At 42.5% G+C, this 20,360-nt stretch overlaps 1 protein-coding gene across 2 annotated transcripts in view; it reads right to left on the bottom strand.

Moving 5' to 3' along the window:
- Positions 1–1,852: 1,852 nt before the first annotated feature.
- Positions 1,853–20,360, bottom strand: part of Prosbeta7 (proteasome subunit beta type-4) — a 66,461-nt gene continuing 47,953 nt past the window's right edge. The window contains exons 5-6 of one of the 2 annotated variants that reach the window (XM_068386852.1): positions 14,790–14,941; positions 1,853–2,089 (exon numbers count right to left, since the gene is read on the bottom strand). In XM_068386852.1, coding sequence (XP_068242953.1) covers positions 2,077–2,089; positions 14,790–14,941 — 165 coding nt within the window. In that variant the 3' untranslated portion in view covers positions 1,853–2,076. Of the gene's footprint in view, positions 2,090–14,785; positions 14,942–20,360 lie in introns of those variants that run through there. The other variant, XM_068386853.1, reaches the window with a different exon arrangement.

The following is a 20,360-nucleotide window of genomic DNA, read 5'->3' as shown; positions in this document are numbered from 1 at the left end:
ATTCCACCGGGGGAGGTCACTTGATACTCCTGCACCGGGGGAATGAGTGTTAAATCAATGGTGCCGCTCTTCCTTGACTTCCCCCCGGAGGAAGGAGGCAAGGAAGAATCTGAAGGAAGAGATCGAGAGACCGAAGAGGAGGCCCGACACTCCTTACCTTTCGACGGCGAACCTGGAGTTAATGAGTCCTTCTTGGATTTCTTCTTCTTCCTCTTCATGAACTTATCCCACTGCGTAGGCGACCATTCCTTACATACTTGGCAGGGGGAGTCTTCAGCACACCTATGACCCCTGCATGAAGGGCATAGGGAATGAGGATCCACCTCCAGCGGTGACATAAATGTGCCACAAGCTTTCGGGGGAATCCCGGGACACTTCCTCAAATTAGAGGACATCACATCTAATTGAAGAGAAAAAGAAAAAGTTAATGAAAAAAAAAAAAATTAAAGAAAGGGTAGTCTGCCAGTCAAACAAAACCGGGAGCAGAGGTGTTACCACTGCGACGGCTAGAATTCGATTGAAGGTACTCAGTAGCTACCGGCCGGCAGTCCCCCACCCCCATCTGGGGGATAAATACCGGTCCGGTCGTTAACGACCTTGTTAAGGTTTTCTGCCGTATTTTCCAGCTCGTGCTAGAATATCTCCTATAGTAAAGAATGAGGGTTTGTATTTAGTGTAGGAACAAATGCAAAAAAAAAAAAAAAAAATGTAAATAGCATTTTTTTGCAAGGACGTACCAGTATGTCCATGGGGGTAAAGGGATGAGTTTTGTGAAATGTACCAGTATGTCCATTGGGGGTACAAGGGTTGATTTGGACATGTGGAGTTAGTAGATGGGTCAGGATCAGAAATGATTATATAAAGAGGAACACTCAAAGTAGTATAAAAAACAATTCAGCAAAAACGACTACAGTGGCTTGGGCATGTCATGTGGAGAGATCATATTTGCTGAAGGGTCATGGACATGGGGGAAGGAGGGGGGAAGGCCAAAGTTCAGATGGAAAGGTAAAGCAGTAAATGACATGCGGAAAAAAAGGATCAAAACAGGATGCCATGAAGAGAATAAAATGAGAATGAAAAAGACCCTATTTATAGATGAATAAAGGCTGCAAACGAAGAATAAGAACTAATAGAGCTTTATGTGCACAACGACTGGGCAGCAGCGAGTTATTTTGCATGGTCCCTTCAGTCTCCAAACTGCATTGATTTTAAAATCCATTTCCCCAATGATCTATGCAGCTAATCAGTTCCACCGTAGATTTCCAACTTTTCGGTCTAACTTATTTTAAGTTACTTTTTCTGGTGCTGTTTTGGTATGCGATCTGTCAAAGTCATTCTTTTGCTTTGATATGTAATCTTATCTGATAGTAGCAATCTCACTTGACTTCATGGCGAAGGAAGAACCATTAGATTTTCTAAAAAAAAAAATAAACACTGGGAATAATTATCTAAGAAAAAATAATCAGTCATTGATTTTCGCGTACGCAGCTTAACATTACCGCTTGCCAGTACATACGAAGCTTGATGGTTTTATTTTTTGCGAGCGAAGCAAGCACACAGCGAAGCAAGCACACAGCGAAGCAAGAACCATTAGATCTTTTTCTATTATTCTTGGTTTTCTACCTATTAAAAATATTGAGATAATGCCATAAATGAGATCGCATACCAAAACAGCACCCTTTTTACCCCTTTCATCTCTCTTGTACAAAGATCTTTTAGACAAGCCTTAGTATAGGAAGTGCGACTTTTCTTGACAATATGTTATAACAAACACGTAGTAATGCTTGTTAAATATCTGGCCGAAAGTTGCATATTTTTGGGCATAAATTTTCTATAAATTAAAAAAGTCATATACTGTAAGTAATATTTTATTGATGATAGTAAAGTATTTTCTATAAAAAGCTTTGATGTTTGACAGACATCCATGTACTGTGCTATGAGAGGAAATGTTTATTATTAATCATTCAGAAAATGACTGATTTAGCTCATGATTTTTGTCTTAATCATATACTGTATACAATTTACTATCAGAAGACTTCACACAGGACACTGGATATTTTCGTATGGTCAGTCACGTTACTCATATCCCCTGAAAGAGAAAAATAAAACTGTTTAGGTTTGAGAATTTTAATGAATACATTTATTCTTTCAAGTCAATAAAAATAAACTTTCATTCTGTAACATCAAATCAATAAAAATTAGTTCCAAATATTTTAAGTTTTTTCCCACTTCATTTAACTACTTAAAATCCCTCGATTTCTTTTAACAAAATCCCTAAAGTACTGTTATAACGTTAATTTAAATCCCAACCTATCACATGGAAAATATATTTCTTAAAAGCTAACGGATGAACATTTTAAAAATGTTTTAGGGGGTAATACAACAAAAATAATCACCACCACCAAAATCCTGTTTATTGAAATTTGACCCCAAAAATTATCCTTGTTTGTGAAAGTAAAATCTTTGAAAAAAAAAAAAAAAAAAAAAAAGGCTAATAACAATAAAATTATAGTACAGAAGAATGAAAGAACACCATATCAAAAATTGGTCCACAAATGCTTCATTAAAATCAGATAATGATAATCTGACTAAAATCTGTACTCGGAATAAACTGCAAACAACTAATATAAAAATTATCCTTCACTACCCTGGTTATCCACTGTAAATTACATCTGAAAAAGTGTTTTCATTAAAATAATCCAAAAAAAAGTGAAATTGATCCATTAATTTCCCATATAGTTACTGCCCATGTTTGCCCCAGGAGTTTTGCTATGCTAAATAGCCCATGTTTGCACCAGGAGTTTTGCTATGCTAAATACAAGACCAAAATTAAACATACAATAATTGAAAATACTTGCATACACTTTTATATGGCAGTGTTTAAAACTCAATGGGTTGTTGATCAATCGTAACAAATACACATCACGTTTGAGATATTACAGCCATGGGAAATACGAGCCCTAATTGCAAAATCCCTACAACCTAAATTATGAGCCTAAACCTAGATCTAAAATTTTTCTTTGTAAACAAAAAAATAAGCTGAATTGTTTGGCATACCCATATAGAGTACTTTGTTAACCAATCTCATGACACTTCATATTGCACCTGTGGGGTCCCCTCTTCATGCACCTTGGCATTGAATGACCTACCCAACACCAGACCCTAATGCTACAAATCAATCAATTGAGTTAAAATAGGCTATATGTACTTTCTTCAGTCAATAGTTGGTTGAAAGTCAAGAAAATTGGTTGGTCAAATTTGTCAATACAGGGTCACTGAACTGGTAAAAAGATAACAGCTCCAAAATACTGTAACTAAATAGTTCTGCCAACATGTAACGCTATATAGGTAATCTGGGAGCTTTTAAGAACTGATTCCAAGGGGAAAGATATAAATAAGTGTTAGAAAATGAAACTATAAATATAAAAAATTAATATTTAAATTTTTCTTAACCATACAAGCCTGAGACCTCTAATAGGAGGATAACTTTAATGAAGCTGCAACAGGCATAAAGCTTTTTAATGAGGTAAACACACTTTGACCTAGGACTTGTGGGGTGGTTGAGGCACAATGTGTAACTTAAAATGTCTCAGATTTGTATGGATAAGAAAAATAAGAATTTATTAAAAATTTTGTTCTTATACATTATACAAACCTTTGACATTTAATATGAAAATTATGGTTTGATGGTCTCACAAAGGAAAATTGAGATTGTGTTCTAGGAGATCGGCTTTTCACCCTACAAGTTCTGAGGAACAACTTCTGATGATCTAGGTTCTCGAGGTACTGTTGTAATGCCCCAAAGCACATCATCCCGATCGCTAGTCGTATATTGGAGAGAAGATGGAGGACGACTCAAACCTTGGGTCGTGCACAGCACGGTCTTGGGTCTGCCATATTATTTGGAACAAAGGACCCTAAGACCTACTTCCATTCCTCAGAACAAAGAACATCGAGACTTACTTACATCCTTCAGAACGACTAATGGCATTAATATATGTCAAACTTTTCCTACCCTTTTTGCAAAGGCTAAGGCAAGATTACAATCAGTCCCTAGTATCAGTTGGTGGTTTGAGTTCTCTATGTAAACAAGATTGCGAAGGTTCCCATATGCATGGACAACTCCCACAAACAGGGAAGGACCAAGCCCTTCAGCCTAAGAGTTGGCTCAAGGTTGAGTTATAGCCTTTAACCACAGACTGAGAGGAGCTCTTCCCAGCAAAGGTAGATAAGGAAATCAGCAGTAGTTAGTTGTAGAGAAGTATCCTGCTAAAAGGTCACTCATGAATGGCAGTGGCAAGGGAAAGGACACAGTCGTGGAGACTGAACAAATATAAACATGACTAGCACCCAAATTCCCTCTCCATTAAGCTAGGACCAGGGAGGGCCAGATAATGGCTGCTAATGATTGTTAGTACCCCTATAGGCTTCCCCAATCCCTAGCTGAAAAGACAGCGAGGTAGCAGATACTACTGTGCTATATCCACGAGCTTAAGCAGGTCTCGAACCTGTCTAACAGGTTGCCATGCAGGGACATTTCCAACAGTCTACCACAACACCAATTGTGGAAGATGGCCCACTTTCTATGGGAGACAGCTGCAGAGGATCTACACAGATCCAAACCACCCTGCAGTGACTCACGAAAAGCCTCCAACTAGGAAGAGACAGGCAACAAACTGTGTCATGGTATTTTCTTACTTGTGGTTGCCATAGTAGGTTTGGCAAGCAAACAAAATCCTGGTCTGGATACCACTCAGCTAGAGGCAACTTTGGGGCAACTAGTGTTACTCTTATATCTGGTGACTGACGCATCAGGCAGAATGGGGGAAGTCACAAAAGTTCATATATTCCAACAGGTATTGAAATGCATCCTCCATCACTGCAGCTGGGCCTGGGACAGGAGAGCAATACACCGGGAGTTTGTTGTTCAGATGAATGGTAAACATGTCTGGGGTCAGGAAACCCCACAAAGTCGAAGGAGACTTCACTACTTGACGAAACAGACAATTCTGCACCATCTTTCGTCCCCCGTTGGCTCAGATTGTCAGCTACCATATTGTTCCTCTAGGGAATAAAGTGGACTAAAGAGTCACTACGCTTACTTGAGCCCAATGATGGATCCCCACTGCTAGCTGACAGAGCAGGTGGGATATTGAGCCTCACTGCTTGTTGATGTAGGTCACCACTGTGTAGTTGTCGCTTATCAACTCTACAGTGACCTTTGAGGGTTTCTGAAAACTGGAGTAATGCTAGATAAGCCACTTTCATTTCCAAGTAATTGATGTAGAAGGCCTTGTCATCTTGTGACCATATCCCTGAAATCTGTTGACATGGTAGGAACCTCCATATTTTGCATCTCTGAAGCTAAAAAATTATATAAGACTTTCTTGGCCAAAGATGGTGATTTAGATGATCTACTGGATCACAGCGAATTCACAGCTGCTGAGACCTGATTGTTGAGATAAAGGGTATCAGGAATCTGATTTGACAAGATATATCAATTCAATGCTTTGTGGTATGAGATTGAGGAAAGATGGCATCTACCGTGCAGCACCTGCTCATAATCGTCAAGATGGCGTATAAGACTCACAACTGTGAAAAATGTTATTTTTATTAATAAAATAAATTTTTGAATATACTTACCCGATAATCATGTAGCTGTCAACTCCGTTGCCCGACAGAATTCTATGGAGGGATACGCCAGCTATCACAATACTAGAAGGGGGTGTATTTACCAGCGCCACCTGTGGGCAGGTACTCAAGTACTTCTTGTTGACACCTCCTCAATTATTCCTCGGTCCACTGGTTCTCTATGGGGAGGAAGGGAGGGTCGATTAAATCATGATTATCGGGTAAGTATATTCAAAAATTTATTTTATTAATAAAAATAACATTTTTCAATATTAAACTTACCCGATAATCATGTAGCTGATTCACACCCAGGGGGGTGGGTGAAAACCAGTGTACAAGATTAAAGGATAGCTAAGTATCCCATATTTCATATAATCAGTTATCCACAATAACAATGAAATAATAAGTACCTGGTAAGGAAGTCGACTTGAACCGTTACTCTGCCTTTAATAAGATCGTCTTCCTTACTGAGCGCAGCGTTCCTCTTGGGAGGCTGAATCAACTCAAAGGTGCTAAAGTATACAGGGCTGCAACCCATACTAAAGGACCTCATCACAACCTTTAACCTTGGCGCTTCTCAAGAAAGAATTGACCACCCGCCAAATCAACAAGGATGTGGAAGGCTTCTTAGCCGACCGTACAACCCATAAAAAGTATTCAAGAGAAAGGTTAAAAAGTTATGGGATTATGGGAATGTAGTGGCTGAGCCCTCGCCTACTACTGCATTCGTTGCTACGAATAGACCCAGGGTGTAGCAGTACTCGTAAAGAGACTGGACATCTTTGAGATAGAATGATGCGAACACTGACTTGTTTCTCCAATAGGTTGCATCCATAACACTGCAGAGAACGGTTCTGTTTGAAGGCCACTGAAGTAGCCACAGCTCTCACTTCATGTGTCCTTACCTTCAGCAAAGCAAGGTCTTCTTCCTTCAGATGAGAATTTGCTTCTCTAATCAGAAGCCTGATGTAGTAAGAAACTGAGTTCTTAGACATTGGTAGAGAAGGCTTCTTGATAGCACACCATAAGGCTTCTGATTGTCCTCGTAATGGTTTTGACCTTTAGATAGTACTTAAGAGCTCTAACTGGGCAAAGTACTCTCTCCAGTTCGTTCCCCACCATGTTGGACAGGCTTGGGATCTCGAACGACTTAGGCCAAGGACGGGAAGGAAGCTCGTTTTTAGCCAAAAAACCGAGTTGTAAGGAACATGTAGCCGTTTCAGATGTGAAACCTATGTTCCTGCTGAAGGCGTGGATCTCACTTACTCTTTTACCTGTTGCTAAGCACACGAGGAAAAGAGTTTTTTAATGTGAGGTCCTTAAAAGAGGCTGATTGGAGCGGTTCAAATCCTGATGACATTAGGAACCTTAGGACCACGTCTAGATTCCAGCCTGGAGTGGACAACCGACGTTCCTTTGAGGTCTCAAAAGACCTAAGGAGGTCCTGTAGATCTTTGTTGGAGGAAAGATCCAAGCCTCTGTGGCGGAAAACCGCTGCCAACAAACTTCTGTAACCCTTGATCGTAGGAGCTGATAGGGAGCTTACGTTCCTTAGATGTAACAGGAAGTCAGCAATCTGGGTTACATTGGTACTGGTTGAGGAAAACTGCATTGGCCTTGCACCAGCTTCGGAAGACTTCCCATAAAGACTGATAGACTCTGAGAGTGGATGTCGTCCTTGCTCTGGCAATCGCTCTGGCTGCCTCCTTCGAAAAGCCTCTAGCTCTTGAGAGTCTTTCGATAGTCTGAAGGCAGTCAGACGAAGAGCGTGGAGGTTGGGAGTACCTTCTTTACGTGAGGTTGACGCAGAAGGTCCACTCTAGGAGGAAGAGTCCTGGGAACGTCGACCAGCCATTGCAGTACCTCAGTGAAACATTCTCTCGCGGGCCAGAGGGGAGCAACCAACGTCAGCCGTGTCCCTTTGTGAGAGGCGAACTTCTGAAGTACCCTGTTGACAATCTTGAACGGCGGGAATGCATACAGGTTGAGATGGGACCAATCCAGCAGAAAGGCATCCACGCGAACTGCTGCTGGGTCTGGAATCGGAGAACAATACAAGAGGAGCCTCTTGGTCATCGAGGTAGCGAATAGATCTATGGTTGGCTGATCCCACAGGGCCCAAAGTCTGCTGCAAACATTCTTGTGAAGGGTCCACTCTGTGGGGAAGACCTGACCCTTCCGGCTGAGGCGATCTGCCATGACATTCATATCGCCCTGAATGAGCCTCGTTACCAGCGTGAGCTTTCGATCTTTTGACCAAATGAGGAGGTCCCTTGCGATCTCGAACAACTTCCTCGAATGAGTCCCTCCCTGCTTGGAGATGTAAGCCAAGGCTGTGGTGTAGTCGGAGTTCACCTCCACCACCTTGTTAAGCTGGAGGGACTTGAAGTTTATCAAGGCCAAATGAACTGCCAACAACTCCTTGCAATAGATGTGAAGTGTCCTTTGCTCCTGATTCCATGTTCCCGAGCATTCCTGTCCGTCCAGTGTCGCACCCCAGCCCGTGTCCGATGCGTCCGAGAAGAGACGGTGGTCGGAGGACTGAACAGCCAATGGTAGACCTTCCTTGAGAAGAATGCTGTTCTTCCACCACGTTAGAGTAGACCTCATCTCTTCGGAAACAGGAACTGAGCCCGTCTCTAGCGTCATGTCCTTTATCCAGTGAGCAGCTAGATGATACTGAAGGGGGCGGAGGTGGAGTCTCCCTAACTCGATGAACAGGGCCAGCGATGAAAGTGTCCCTGTTAGACTCATCCACTGCCTGACTAAGCATCGGTTCCTTCTCAGCATGCTCTGGATGCATTCTAGGGCTTGGAAGATCCTTGGGGCCGACGGACAAGTCCGAAAAGCTCGACTCTGAAGATCCATACCCAAGGAGACAATGGTCTGGGATGGAACGAGCTGAGACTCCTCAAAATTGACCAGGAGGCCCAGTTCCTTGGTCAGATCCATAGTCCATTTGAAAATCTCCAGACAGCGACGACTTGAGGGAGCTCTTAAAAGCCAGTCGTCTGACGGAGCCGGACACAAGATCATGATACTGCTGCACAGTCTGTAAACTGTCAATCATGGGCAAGCGAGGAAGTACAGTGACAACCCGAATCTGTCTAGACTGTCTGGGTCGTACAGACAACTCCTTAACGGGTTGCTGAGGTTGCCCACTGCGTCACAACAAGTCCCTTCTGTTGGTTGTTGAACGTCTTCCCCGTGACACATTGACTCCGTAAACAAAAAATCCTCTAACAAGGACTAAGCTTGGACTGCATGTCATGCAACACAGCTCCAGGTCTATGGGAGCAGGTGTGGTAACAGACGGGATTAGCGGCTGAAGTGTAACCATTACCTTCCCTGTAAGCATGTTATGCTTAAATAAAAGTCCATAAGAGGTTATGCAGCTAAAGGCTCCCTCCAAATGACAGAGTCCTCAAGGGAATATCAGAAGGAGGGAGAAAAGAACTTTCTCATCTACAGGGACCTTATCCTAGAAAAGCTAAGTTCTCTGAGTGAGGGTTCACTGGTGCAAAGCAGCAGACTAGAAGGCAACGTTATGAAACTGCTTGACAGTCTAGTGAGTTGGCAACAACCCAAGATGTGTTGAGAAGCATGCGGTAAGGTATGCAGAGCATGATGTATGCAGAGTATGCTGTATGCAGAGCATGCTGAATGCAGAGCATGCTGTATGCAGAGCATGTTGTATGCAGAGCATGCTGAATGCAGAGCATGCTGAATGCTGAGCATGTAGGAAGTAGAGCCTGCTGTAAGCAGAGCCTGCTGAAAGGAAAGCAGAGCGTGTGCATGGCGTTTAACATTTCTCAGAAATTCCATGACCAGTGCTAGAGTGCTTAATGCATGCTTGCATGGGGTTTAAACCATGGTATGCTGAACAGCAGAGTCAGAACGAGCTGGAACAACAACAGAGGTTTCCTCAACTTGAGGGAAAACCTGAGGTTCAGACTGCATAGGCTGAACAACAGACGGAGCAGAAGGCAGGTGCAAGGGTGAAGGAGGTTGACTCCTAGCAAGAGTTGCACCCAAGGATTGTACCAGCTAAGCGGAGGACGGAGGCGGAGTAGTCCGTTCCTGTTCCTGAGAGATGAGTGGAGCATGAGAAGGTTGAGGCTGCGCAGAACAAGGTAAAGTTCTAGCAAGCTGAGGCTCCTGAGGCGCAAGTGCATGGTGTAGATGAGCTTGCCTAGATGAGGGTTGAACTCGGTGCAGCGCTGGTTGAGCAGACAGACTCACGGAGGGGAGAGGTTGTTGTACCCCAACCGAGAGTTGCACCACTGGAGGAGCAGCAAGGGGAGGAGGAGGAAGAGTGTAACTCTCCTGATCCCAAAGCAAGGGTTGCCTTAAAGAAGGCTGAGGCTGAACAACACTGTGAACAGCAAACTCCGAAAGTGGTTCAACATCGTACGCCTGGCAGATGGAGCTGCGACTGGGTGCAGCGAGTGCAGACGGGTGCAGCACAGGCTGAACGGGTGCAGGAGGTTGGTGCACCACCGGTGCAGGCGGGTGCAGCATAGGCTGAACGGGTGCAGGAGGTTGGTGCACCACCGGTGCAGGCGGGTGCAGCACAGGCTGAACGGGTGCAGGAGGTTGGTGCACCACCGGTGCAGGCGGGTGCAGCACAGGCTGAACGGGTGCAGGAGGTGCAACACTCTCAGCACGACACTCACGCATCAAGTCCGAAAGCTGTGCTTGCATGGACTGTAGTAGAGTCCACAACATCATACGCCTGGCAGATGGTACTGTGATCAGGCGGAGCGAGTGTAGGAGGAGGGAGTGTAGGCGGAGGCGGTGGAGCAACACTCTCAGCCCGACACTCACTCATCAAGTCCGAAAGCTGTGCTTGCATGGACTGTAGTAGAGTTCACAACATCGTACGCCTGGCAGATGGTGCTGCGACCAGGCGGAGCAGGTGCAGGCTGGGCGAGCACAGGCGGAGCAGGTGCAGGCTGGGCGAGCACAGGTGCAGCGAGAACAGGTGGAGGGAGTGCAGGCGGTGCAACACTCTCAGCCCGACACTCACGCATCAAGACCGAAAGTTGTGACTGTATGGACTGCAGTAGAGTTAACTTGGGGTCGGCAGACACTAAGTTCTGCTGAGGTAAAGCCTTAACAGCAGAGATCTGTTGTGGCAGAACCTTACTCCTCTTAGTCGGAGTGTAATCAACTGATGACTTAGGAGAGTCAGAGCTAACCCAACGACTGCATTCGGGTTGTGAACTTTAACTTCGTACGTCTGGCATAGGTCTGGACTTAACGTTTAAGAAGTCTTGAGACCTGAGACCAGCGTTACTCTGCCTTTATTTTCTCCCCTAATCTCTTCTGCAGACGAGCAAAATAAGGGCTCAATCGTCTGCGGGTGGGAGTGACGGTCTCGGTAAGACACGCCCACAACCACCGAGAATACTTCTGTGCACCGATCAAGGCCTGCTGAACCCTTATGCCCTTCGACATTGCTTCTCCCCTGGGCTTGGGAGCTTGCAAGAGGTCCCGGACTGGGAGGACGACTGGCGCGCACAAAAGTACCCTCACGCACTAATCACTTATCACTTTGATTTCTGTTTGCACTTATTTCACTGAACTCGAAACTTAAGTGGTTTGTACCTGAAATACGCAATTCTATCCTTTCTCAAAGTTAGTACAGTAATTGCGAAAACAGAATTACAATGTAACAGAAAAAACTAATGAAAGATAAATCAGTGGTTGGAAAGAGACTAAACACTAGATCACTCTAGAAACGTTTAGTTTCTTCCCCTAAAGAGACTAGGGAGAAGAGCAAAAATCGATAATGACGTTACTCGTACGCCTGGCAGGCTTGAATGAAACGTTTATCCTCTTTCTCCCTCCGTCTCTATCTCTCTCTCTCTCTCTCTCTCTCTCTCTCTCTCTCTCTCTTGACTTAGAACCTGAGAGAAGAGCCCAATCATATATATCGTTAAAACATATTATTGTTAAAGGAAAAAACTGAAAAGTTCCTTTATTAGGATCAAAACCATTAGGTTAAGAAAGAATGAACAAAACGCTAGACACGGTTACTCTTACTGCAACGTGAAACCGTGAACATTCTTTCTCTATCGTAACGATAGAGTGCAAGTTGAACGTTCTGAACGTCAACAACTGCAGAGACAAAACAAAACGTTAGTTCAGCTTTGAAAACAGTACGAGACTGTCAAAGAAAATCTTTCAAACTCTGTGGCGGAAATAGCATAATATGTTAACAGGTAAAACCGAAATGACGGGCTCAAAGTTTATTAACTTCGGTAAAAGACCGCCTATATTAGGAAGGTCGAATATAAACAAATATAAAAATTAATTTTAATGAGTTTATAATAAAAGGAAGTTAATCGAAGAGGCCTATAAGAGGCGGAGAGATATAAAATAAATCTATAACTTTGTTAAGCAAAATTAAGAAAGAGAGTCTATACTCTCTTAGACACCAACACTTCCGTCTAAGGGAAGGGTCGGCCATTGAAAGGTGAACGAGAGTTCATACTCTCTCGTCACCAAAATTAATCAAATTAATTCCAAAAGCTAACTAAGCTAATATAGAAGTTTTCCAGTAAAGCGACAGCCGAAATCAAAGAGAAATACTTCACCAAAGTCGTGAAAATACTCCAAGAACATAAGCGTATCCCAGAACGTCTTGCCGGAAGCACGACAGAGGAATAATTGAGGAGGTGTCAACAAGAAGTACTTGAGTACCTGGCCACAGGTGGCGCTGGTAAATACACCCCCTTCTAGTATTGTGATAGCTGGCGTATCCCTCCATAGAATTCTGTCGGGCAACGGAGTTGACAGCTACATGATTATCGGGTAAGTTTAATATTGAAAATGTGACGTCTCAAATCAGGAGGTCGGGACCTTGAATGGGCTCCTCCAGCAGAACAGAACTGGTGCCTGCCCTAGCAGAGGGATTAGGGGTCATCAATAATAATCAGTGAAGGATTTCAATGTACAGGCTCCTGCTTAGGAGTTACAGGAAGGATTTCATCTTTTCTTGTGTCTGCATTTTCACCACAGATAAGGATACTGAAAGAGAATGGGCTAACTATGTTTGCACCTGCAATAAGTGTCTATCTCCGTAGGGACAAGATGGGACAGTGAGGAACTGTCAGAACCTGAAATCTGAGAAGAAAAACATTTCTCACAAGAAATCTACCTGGAATGTCAGTTTCTGGAAGCAAAATATGGGGGGAAAGTGTCTCTTTAATTCCCATCCGACCGATTTAGCACATGTGCTGAGATTGGTTCCACTCTAGAAAGAGAGGGTAAGGGTTACATCACCTTTTTCCTGTCTCTGAAAAAAAAAGAAATATCTAAAGCAACTCTCTCAGCAGCTTGTGGCACATTGGCTACTCTCAGTAGCTATATAAATAATAGGCAAGTTAGAATTCATATTTGTCTGTGCAGACCTAGGTAAATTTTCAGGTTTATTATTATGTCATCTAAAAGATGGGATAGACTAAACAAATCGCAGCTCGTGAGCTTGAAGCAATCTGGTTATTAACTGAAGATGAAAGGTGTGCGCATTCATAGGGGACATCCTCCTGTCCACATGGTTGGGTCACAGCACACTCTGGTCATGTCCCTAAGAGACTGAAATAAGATGGCTACATGTTAGTGCATTCATGTACGAGCACGCTGATACAGGTGATTAAAACAGTGGCGCTCAAAAGTTTCTGGATACAGTTCTAGCTTTCACCTTCCGAAACATATGTTGAGAAGAGGATGTCACATTTGTACTCTGACTAAGCGGCCAAACCTGTAAAGTAGAATTTACAGTGCAGTATTGTGCGCGCAACTTTGGATGACCTAACATTGAAAAAGAGAGAACCTTCTGTGGTGAAAGGCAATGCTACGGGCCACTTGGTGTACAAGGTAAGCCAGACTCGTGTATTAGAGCTGGGAGAAGTATGCACTCCTAAGAGGGCTGCCTCGGTACTAGGGGATATGACATTCTGATTCGCCACATGCGAAGGAGTTCTTGGATGAGAGTGGGGTGAAATCTTCACCGGTTTAACTGGAGAATCCTCCAAAAGTGAGAAGTCACCTTGGTTCTGAAACTAAATAAAATGATCACCACTGAGCATGCTCATGGGTGCAGATAATCTGTCTAGATTGGTGTTATCTGGAACTAAAGATACTGTATTCAAGACTGAATCTAGTAAAATCTGGCTTTGCCCCAAGGGCAACAAAACAACGACAAAAGTTTCATTAACCTGAAAATTATTGATATTATGGCTATCATTCTGGTAAAGGAAGATTAGAGTGGGAGAGATTGTAAGTCACATGAATAAATTTGCACTTCTTGCTACAAACAGAAGATGACATTGAGGTGTGACCTATCCTTTTAACTTGTTTTTTGGGCTCAAGCCATATAGTCCTGATGGAAGGTTCCTTTAGGCAGCTTTCTAAGGGATATTTGGCTACGGTGATACTCCCAGAGAATTGACCATAGGTCTCCAGAATTCTAACTCCTGGCACGAGTATCCTTAAAATTTTTCTTAAGGATATCGCATAATATCAGGGGCCGTATTTCTTGATACGACACATGGCAATCTTCACCTCGAATAGAGTTTTCGCTCTGATGGGGAAGAGTGGCGAAATTGAAGGGGGAGCCATCATCAAGGTTACCCAGTGGATCCCCTTTGCGTACTACAGAGTCCAATATGGCTACCCATTCCTTGTTTTGTAGCGAATTGCGCACGGTGTACTCCCGCTTGCTCTATACCATAGCTATAGGGGGGGGGGTTGCCTTGGAACAGAACATCTGTGATAGCCAAGGGATTGTTGTAAAGAAGTGTTACCCAATAAAAATCTTTATAAATGGGAATATTCTTTGCTTTGTTCCTTCGGCCTATTTGCAATACTTTGTGTTCTACTTCTCTATTATATTTCTTTTGGTATCTTATTCATTTTCATTCATAAATCAATCCTTTTATGTAAGCCCTATAAAGGTCCAGACTCAAGTTTTCTAGTTGAACTACTGTAATGAAAAATAATTAACTACTGACAACTAATATATACAGTATAATAAAAGGTATTTCAAAATCAACACATCACAATGACAAAAAATGATCAGATAAATCTAAACAGCTGTCAACAGCACATTCATAACTTTAAATGACGGAAAACTATAACTTCTCACTCACCGTATATGATGAGCAATAGTCCAGTTGGTGTCCTTCTTCAGATTAAGGTCATCAATAATAGTGACTCCTTCTGGGGTCACATCAGCTAACTGATATTTGTAGTGTGCTCTGCAGTCACGGTAATATAAGACCTTCAAACAGTCTTCCATGAGCTGTAGAAATTAATTAGTTTTGATTAGAATTGTATTAACAGGACTAACAATACACCACTTGTCTCATTTAACTAGTACACGCTTCCTTTCATTTCTATCACAAAGGATGATTTGAACACAATTGTGTTAAATATGTAAAATGAGAACCATACTGCCATACTCTCCCAATTTACACTTGACAAAAATAAAATATCAATGCACCAATCGATGACCCTTAATTTCCCAGAATGTAAACAGGGATAGAAGTTTGATTCTTTTAATTTCTTTTTAATTTATAAGAATTTCAAATTACATTTAAAGGTACTGTACTGTATTTTACATGAAGCGTTTGACTACATTAATATGACAAATTTGGAAGTAATTTGTATTTTTTCTAGCATTACAAACCTGGAGCTCTTTACTGTGGAATATTATTTCGGCGAAGCTGAAACCAGCTGAGAAGCTTTTTTGTCAGGGTGTAACTACCCACTGCTAGTTGGGGGGGGGGGGAGCAGAATAGGCTAAACCACCCACTCACACCAGCACTAGCAACTACCCGTCACTTTTGTAATTACAGCAGGACTTTCAGGGGATTGGTGCTGGTGGGTCAGTATGGGTAAAGAGCTCCAGGATTGTATTGCTAGGAAAAATACAAATTACTTTCAAATTTGTCATTTGTTCCTATGCAGAATACAAACCATCCATGGCCTCTGTATAGTGATACCTTGAAGGATCCTGCACCATGTTATCCTCGTAGGATAATACCCTGGTCAATCACTGCTGGAGAAAAAGGACTTCATCTGTTGGAACATACAGCGTCGCCATTAGGGCTGTGCCCTTACTAGTGTATATTTCTCTCCCTCCCCCCGGACGGGGACATAACACATCACAGGTAGTAGTCGACTTACAACATATGCGACTTATGACTGCTTGACTTTACGACAATTCTTTTTTAGAGTGATGAAGTCACAAGTCTATTGGAAATAGTAAGCTAATAGGACAAATATTTCCTTGGAAATAATCTATTCCTTGGAAATAATCTATTTTCTCGAATAAAATTAAAGTCGACCGTTGTTAATAGCTGATTCTTGCTTAGCAGTTTTGGTTTTTCGCGTATAAGTACACAATACTGTACCTATAAAAGAAATTATTATTCACCATAAAATTTCAGGCTTTGCAGTGATTTCAAATAGGCCACACTACCTATCTCTACACCCAGCTGGTTCTAGATCTCTCTCTAGTGTATATCCATTTACTGTGGTAAAAAATTACAGCGATACAGGTAGTCGTCGACTTACGACAGAGATAGGGACTGAGAGACGCGTCGTAAGTCGAACTAAAAAAAGTGAAGTTTCCGTAGATTTATTAAGATGCGCCATGATTCGGCAATCATCTCGATCGTATTTTATAAATATTTTCTCAGTTTAGAATTGTTTCATTATCTTCTTTCATAGGACATGATATCCTCAATTAATGCATTTCTGTATTCTGTTTTTCAATTTCAGAAGCATTTTACCAGTTAAGAATTACTTAATATTTTGTGTACCTTTAGTCAGCTGATGTGAAGGTCCCGCTACCTTAACGAAAGATGATGTACATACGAATGGCATATTTTTTTCTATTTAACTTATTAAATTATTTGAAATATCTTCATGATGAATATTACATCAGTGCCAATATGTAACAGGAAATAACAGTTTTCATACAGTTCGTTTTAGCCATTATTATTAGTTATGTGAAAACGTTCTCGCTCTTTCTCTGTCCGTGTGTGTGTGTGCTCTCGCACGCATAGGGGTAGTTCATTTTTAAAGTAAGACGACTTTAAGGACCAGAAAACTTATTGATAGACAAGTAAGGAAGGATCACTTAACATAAGTTTTCTGGTCCTTAAAGTCGTCTTACGGGGTATACCAGGCTTTGGCAAAGGGGCAGGAACGCAAGCCTCCCCAGATTCACGATAGCGCTTGATCAAGCGCTGCACTGTTCGTAGCTTCACACCAGTGAGACTCGATATTTCCGGTAATTTATGGTTTGCTTTGAACAATATCACTATTTCAATGTGTTTGTTCTTATCTATGGTCTGTTTGGGCATGGTAAGGGGTATGTATAGGCCACAATTGGAGGGTAACACGAACCCAAAAGGGGACAAAAAAAAACACAATGCCGGTCGCCACAAAGAACCATGTGCGACTGACACTACATGCAGAGAAAATGTGGGCTCGTACCGCACTTTAGGGGGAACTTGTGAGGATCTAAGACTTTTGGAGAAAAGGTGTGACCCTTAGCATAAGGCGTCAATACATTCCACGCATAATGTATGTATGTACGTATGAGAGAGAGAGAGAGAGAGAGAGAGAGAGAGAGAGAGAGAGAGAGAGAGAGAGAGAGAGAGAGAGAGAGGAGAGAGAGAGGAGAGAGAGAGAAGAGAGAGAGAGAGAGAGAGGAGAAAGAGAAAGAGAGAGAGAGAGAGAGAGAGAGGAAAGAGAGAAAGAGAGAGAGAGAGAGAGAGAGAGAGAGAGAGAGAGAGAGAGAGAGAGAGAGAGAGAGAGAGAGAGAGAAGGGGGGGTAGGTGTGTGTGTGTGTTGAAAAGTAATCGAATGCACTTTTCGTTTATTTAAAAGAAACAATTATTATCAAGATATTTATGTATTTAGTTTATAAAATAAGCTGTATTTCTGTTTAAGAAAGTACAGATATAACACTGCACAAGAGACAACAGGTAAGAAGTTGCGTCATGCTTCAAGAAAACGTGTGGGCTACAAGTCATCTGAACGAAAACACGGAACACTTACAGTAAGTAAAATTAAGCTGTACTGTAGTAATAATACTGTACTTATTATTATTATTATTACTTGCTAAGCTACAACCCAAATTGGAAAAGCAGGATGCTATAACCCCAGGGGCCCCAACAGGGAAAACAGCTCAGTGAGGGAAGGAAACAAGGAAAAATAAAATATTTTAAGAACAGTAACGTCATTAAAATAAATATAAGCTATATAAACTAAAAACTTCAACAAATCAAAAGGAAGAGCAATTATAGAATAGTGTGCCCGAGTGTACTGTACAGTAATATACACTACAGTATCAGTGAGTATTAGGTTATAGTACAGTATTACTATATAGGAACAACTTTTGTTATACAGATCAGCAAGGGGATGATGACGATTCGGTAAAACTTTATCTTAGCACAATACTGTACTGTAACCTTACTGTGTCCAGTACATAATGTACATGTGTGTACATGTACTGTCCACCGTACATATGATTATAAACTGTTATAGAAACCAAATTAAAACAATATTAGGCAGTATTTACTGTGTTAATCATCAGCTCAGGCACCCACTCGTGGCAAGGGGCAATGACTTTTTAGGTTAGGACATAGCCCACTCTAGTGTAGCATTTATTTGCGAAAATTTTCGCGAATGTGTGTGTAACCTAATTATCGCGAAGAGGGAGAACTGTTATGAAGGGAGGGAAAGAATCTTGCTCCAACTGCCACCAATCCAATGGGAGCTGGCCGAGTAAGTTACAAATCAGTGAACCAGGGTAGGCAGTAATCCTTAGAGAAAGATGTTATTACAGTGAATCTTAGTGATCACTCTCAGGCAAGAGACCGATCGGTAACGACCAATTGTACACAACTACTTCCGAAAGGTAAGATTAAGATGTATCTTCAATCTATTGTTGGACTGGTAATGTATGCGAAAGTCTATCTACGGACCCGTAACACAGACCAGGGAGGCGGACATTCGTAACAGAGATCTCCTCCTTCCTATGAACTACAAAATGTTTGTATTTCTTCGCCTCCCTCCGGCAAAACTGGTATAAGTTTCGAATGTTCCCTTTCAGGAAACAGAATTGTTTATGTGAAGGTTCTTTCAGTATTTTTTAAATACTAAGACCTCCGATCAGAAGTTATGAAGGAACTGCCTGGAATGAAGGGAGACAGCATATCCAGTACAGTATGTCTGGTTACGAGAAGGAAAAATTTTATTGTAAGATGGTCTGTGGTCCTCGTCAGCATAAAGATCGCCCACCTGCATATGCGCATATCCGTCTGCGGTCGCGCATGCGTAACCTCTTTGCCTCCGGATAAACGTTTGACAACGAGTCTGAGCCCACTTGCGGGAATAATGTATCTGCGACGAATTGCAACATTATTGCCCAAGGAATTTGATTGTCGACTAGCTGTAGTATTTTTAAGATGCGAGTGCATGCGCCCCGAAAACAAAACATACAGCTAGCTTAGCGATCATACCTCCGTTGGTTTGCCCGCCTGCCTTGTGGGTGGGGCTTCCTAATGTTCATAAACATAATGAGAAGCTGACAAAGTTTGTCTGGCCGCCTTGTGGGAGGGGCTTGCTAACGTTGGTAAACGTAATGAGAAGCTGACAACGTTCGTCTGGCCACCTTGCGTAAGGGACTTGAAATGGATCATAAACAAAATGAGAAGCTGACAACGTTTGTCTTTTCACCTTGTGGGCAGGGCTTGCTATCGTTCGTAAATGAAAGCAGAAGCTAATACTTTTCCCTTGGGACTAAAGGGTTGAAATAATAACCTTGTAAAGATATATATCGCAAGCCCGTTGAGGTAGTGCTCCGAAGAGCTCTAAATTTTGTCAGGCAACAAAGCCCAAGAAAATAACCCAGAAGGATATTTCAAGAAGCTGGACGTCTAACGAGAACTCGTTATGTCCAAGGGAACACCGACGCATGAGGCTGACTCAAGCCATTAGTAGTAAATTGTATTTGTGGCAATAACCCTGAGGTTTTGTCTTGGCAAGAGCGCATGCGCCACAGGAAATCGTTTCACCCTTTTATAGTTTTAACGAATGCCTGTAGTTGTGTAAAACTTCTAAAGGCAGAGTTACCCATGAAGCGAAGTCTTGCCTGAAGGGTTTCTTGTCCCAAAACGTTTAGAACACAAACAATAGGCAGGTTCGTATAGGCTTCCCAGCGAACGCTGGTGATTGTCCACAAACGCTGGCAAGTGCTCATGAAGGACAACAAGAATCAGTGAACACCATCTGATACTTGCAAATGCTGGCAAGCGTTGCGCCCACGAACGCCTGCGAGAACCAGTGTACGACAATTAGAAAATGCTAACATTGAATCTCCTTTACTGCTACACCCAGTAGCATACGCTATTCTCGCGCTGGTAAGGAGGGATTCATAAATTTGACATGGATAGTAAGGAGGCGAGGGTTTCACAAACCCTTGCCTAAGGGTAGTAAGGCGAGGCCCTCGCTACGGGTACCAAGGCGAGGGTCTCACAAACCTGTCATGGGTATGGGGGCGAGGTGAGGATCTCACAAACCCTCGCCTCTCCTCTTAGGGCTACTACCCCTCCCAAAGGCGGTGGTGAGTAGCCTTATGTCATCCCCTCGGAAGGGAACGAAAGAGGCTGTGATGAAGACCAGCCGTTTCTTCCTCATTAAAG

Source organism: Palaemon carinicauda, chromosome 14, assembly GCF_036898095.1.
Source record: "Palaemon carinicauda isolate YSFRI2023 chromosome 14, ASM3689809v2, whole genome shotgun sequence".
In the NCBI taxonomy this organism is placed as follows: Eukaryota; Metazoa; Arthropoda; class Malacostraca; order Decapoda; family Palaemonidae; genus Palaemon; species Palaemon carinicauda.
This window is presented reverse-complemented; position numbering and strand designations above follow the sequence as displayed.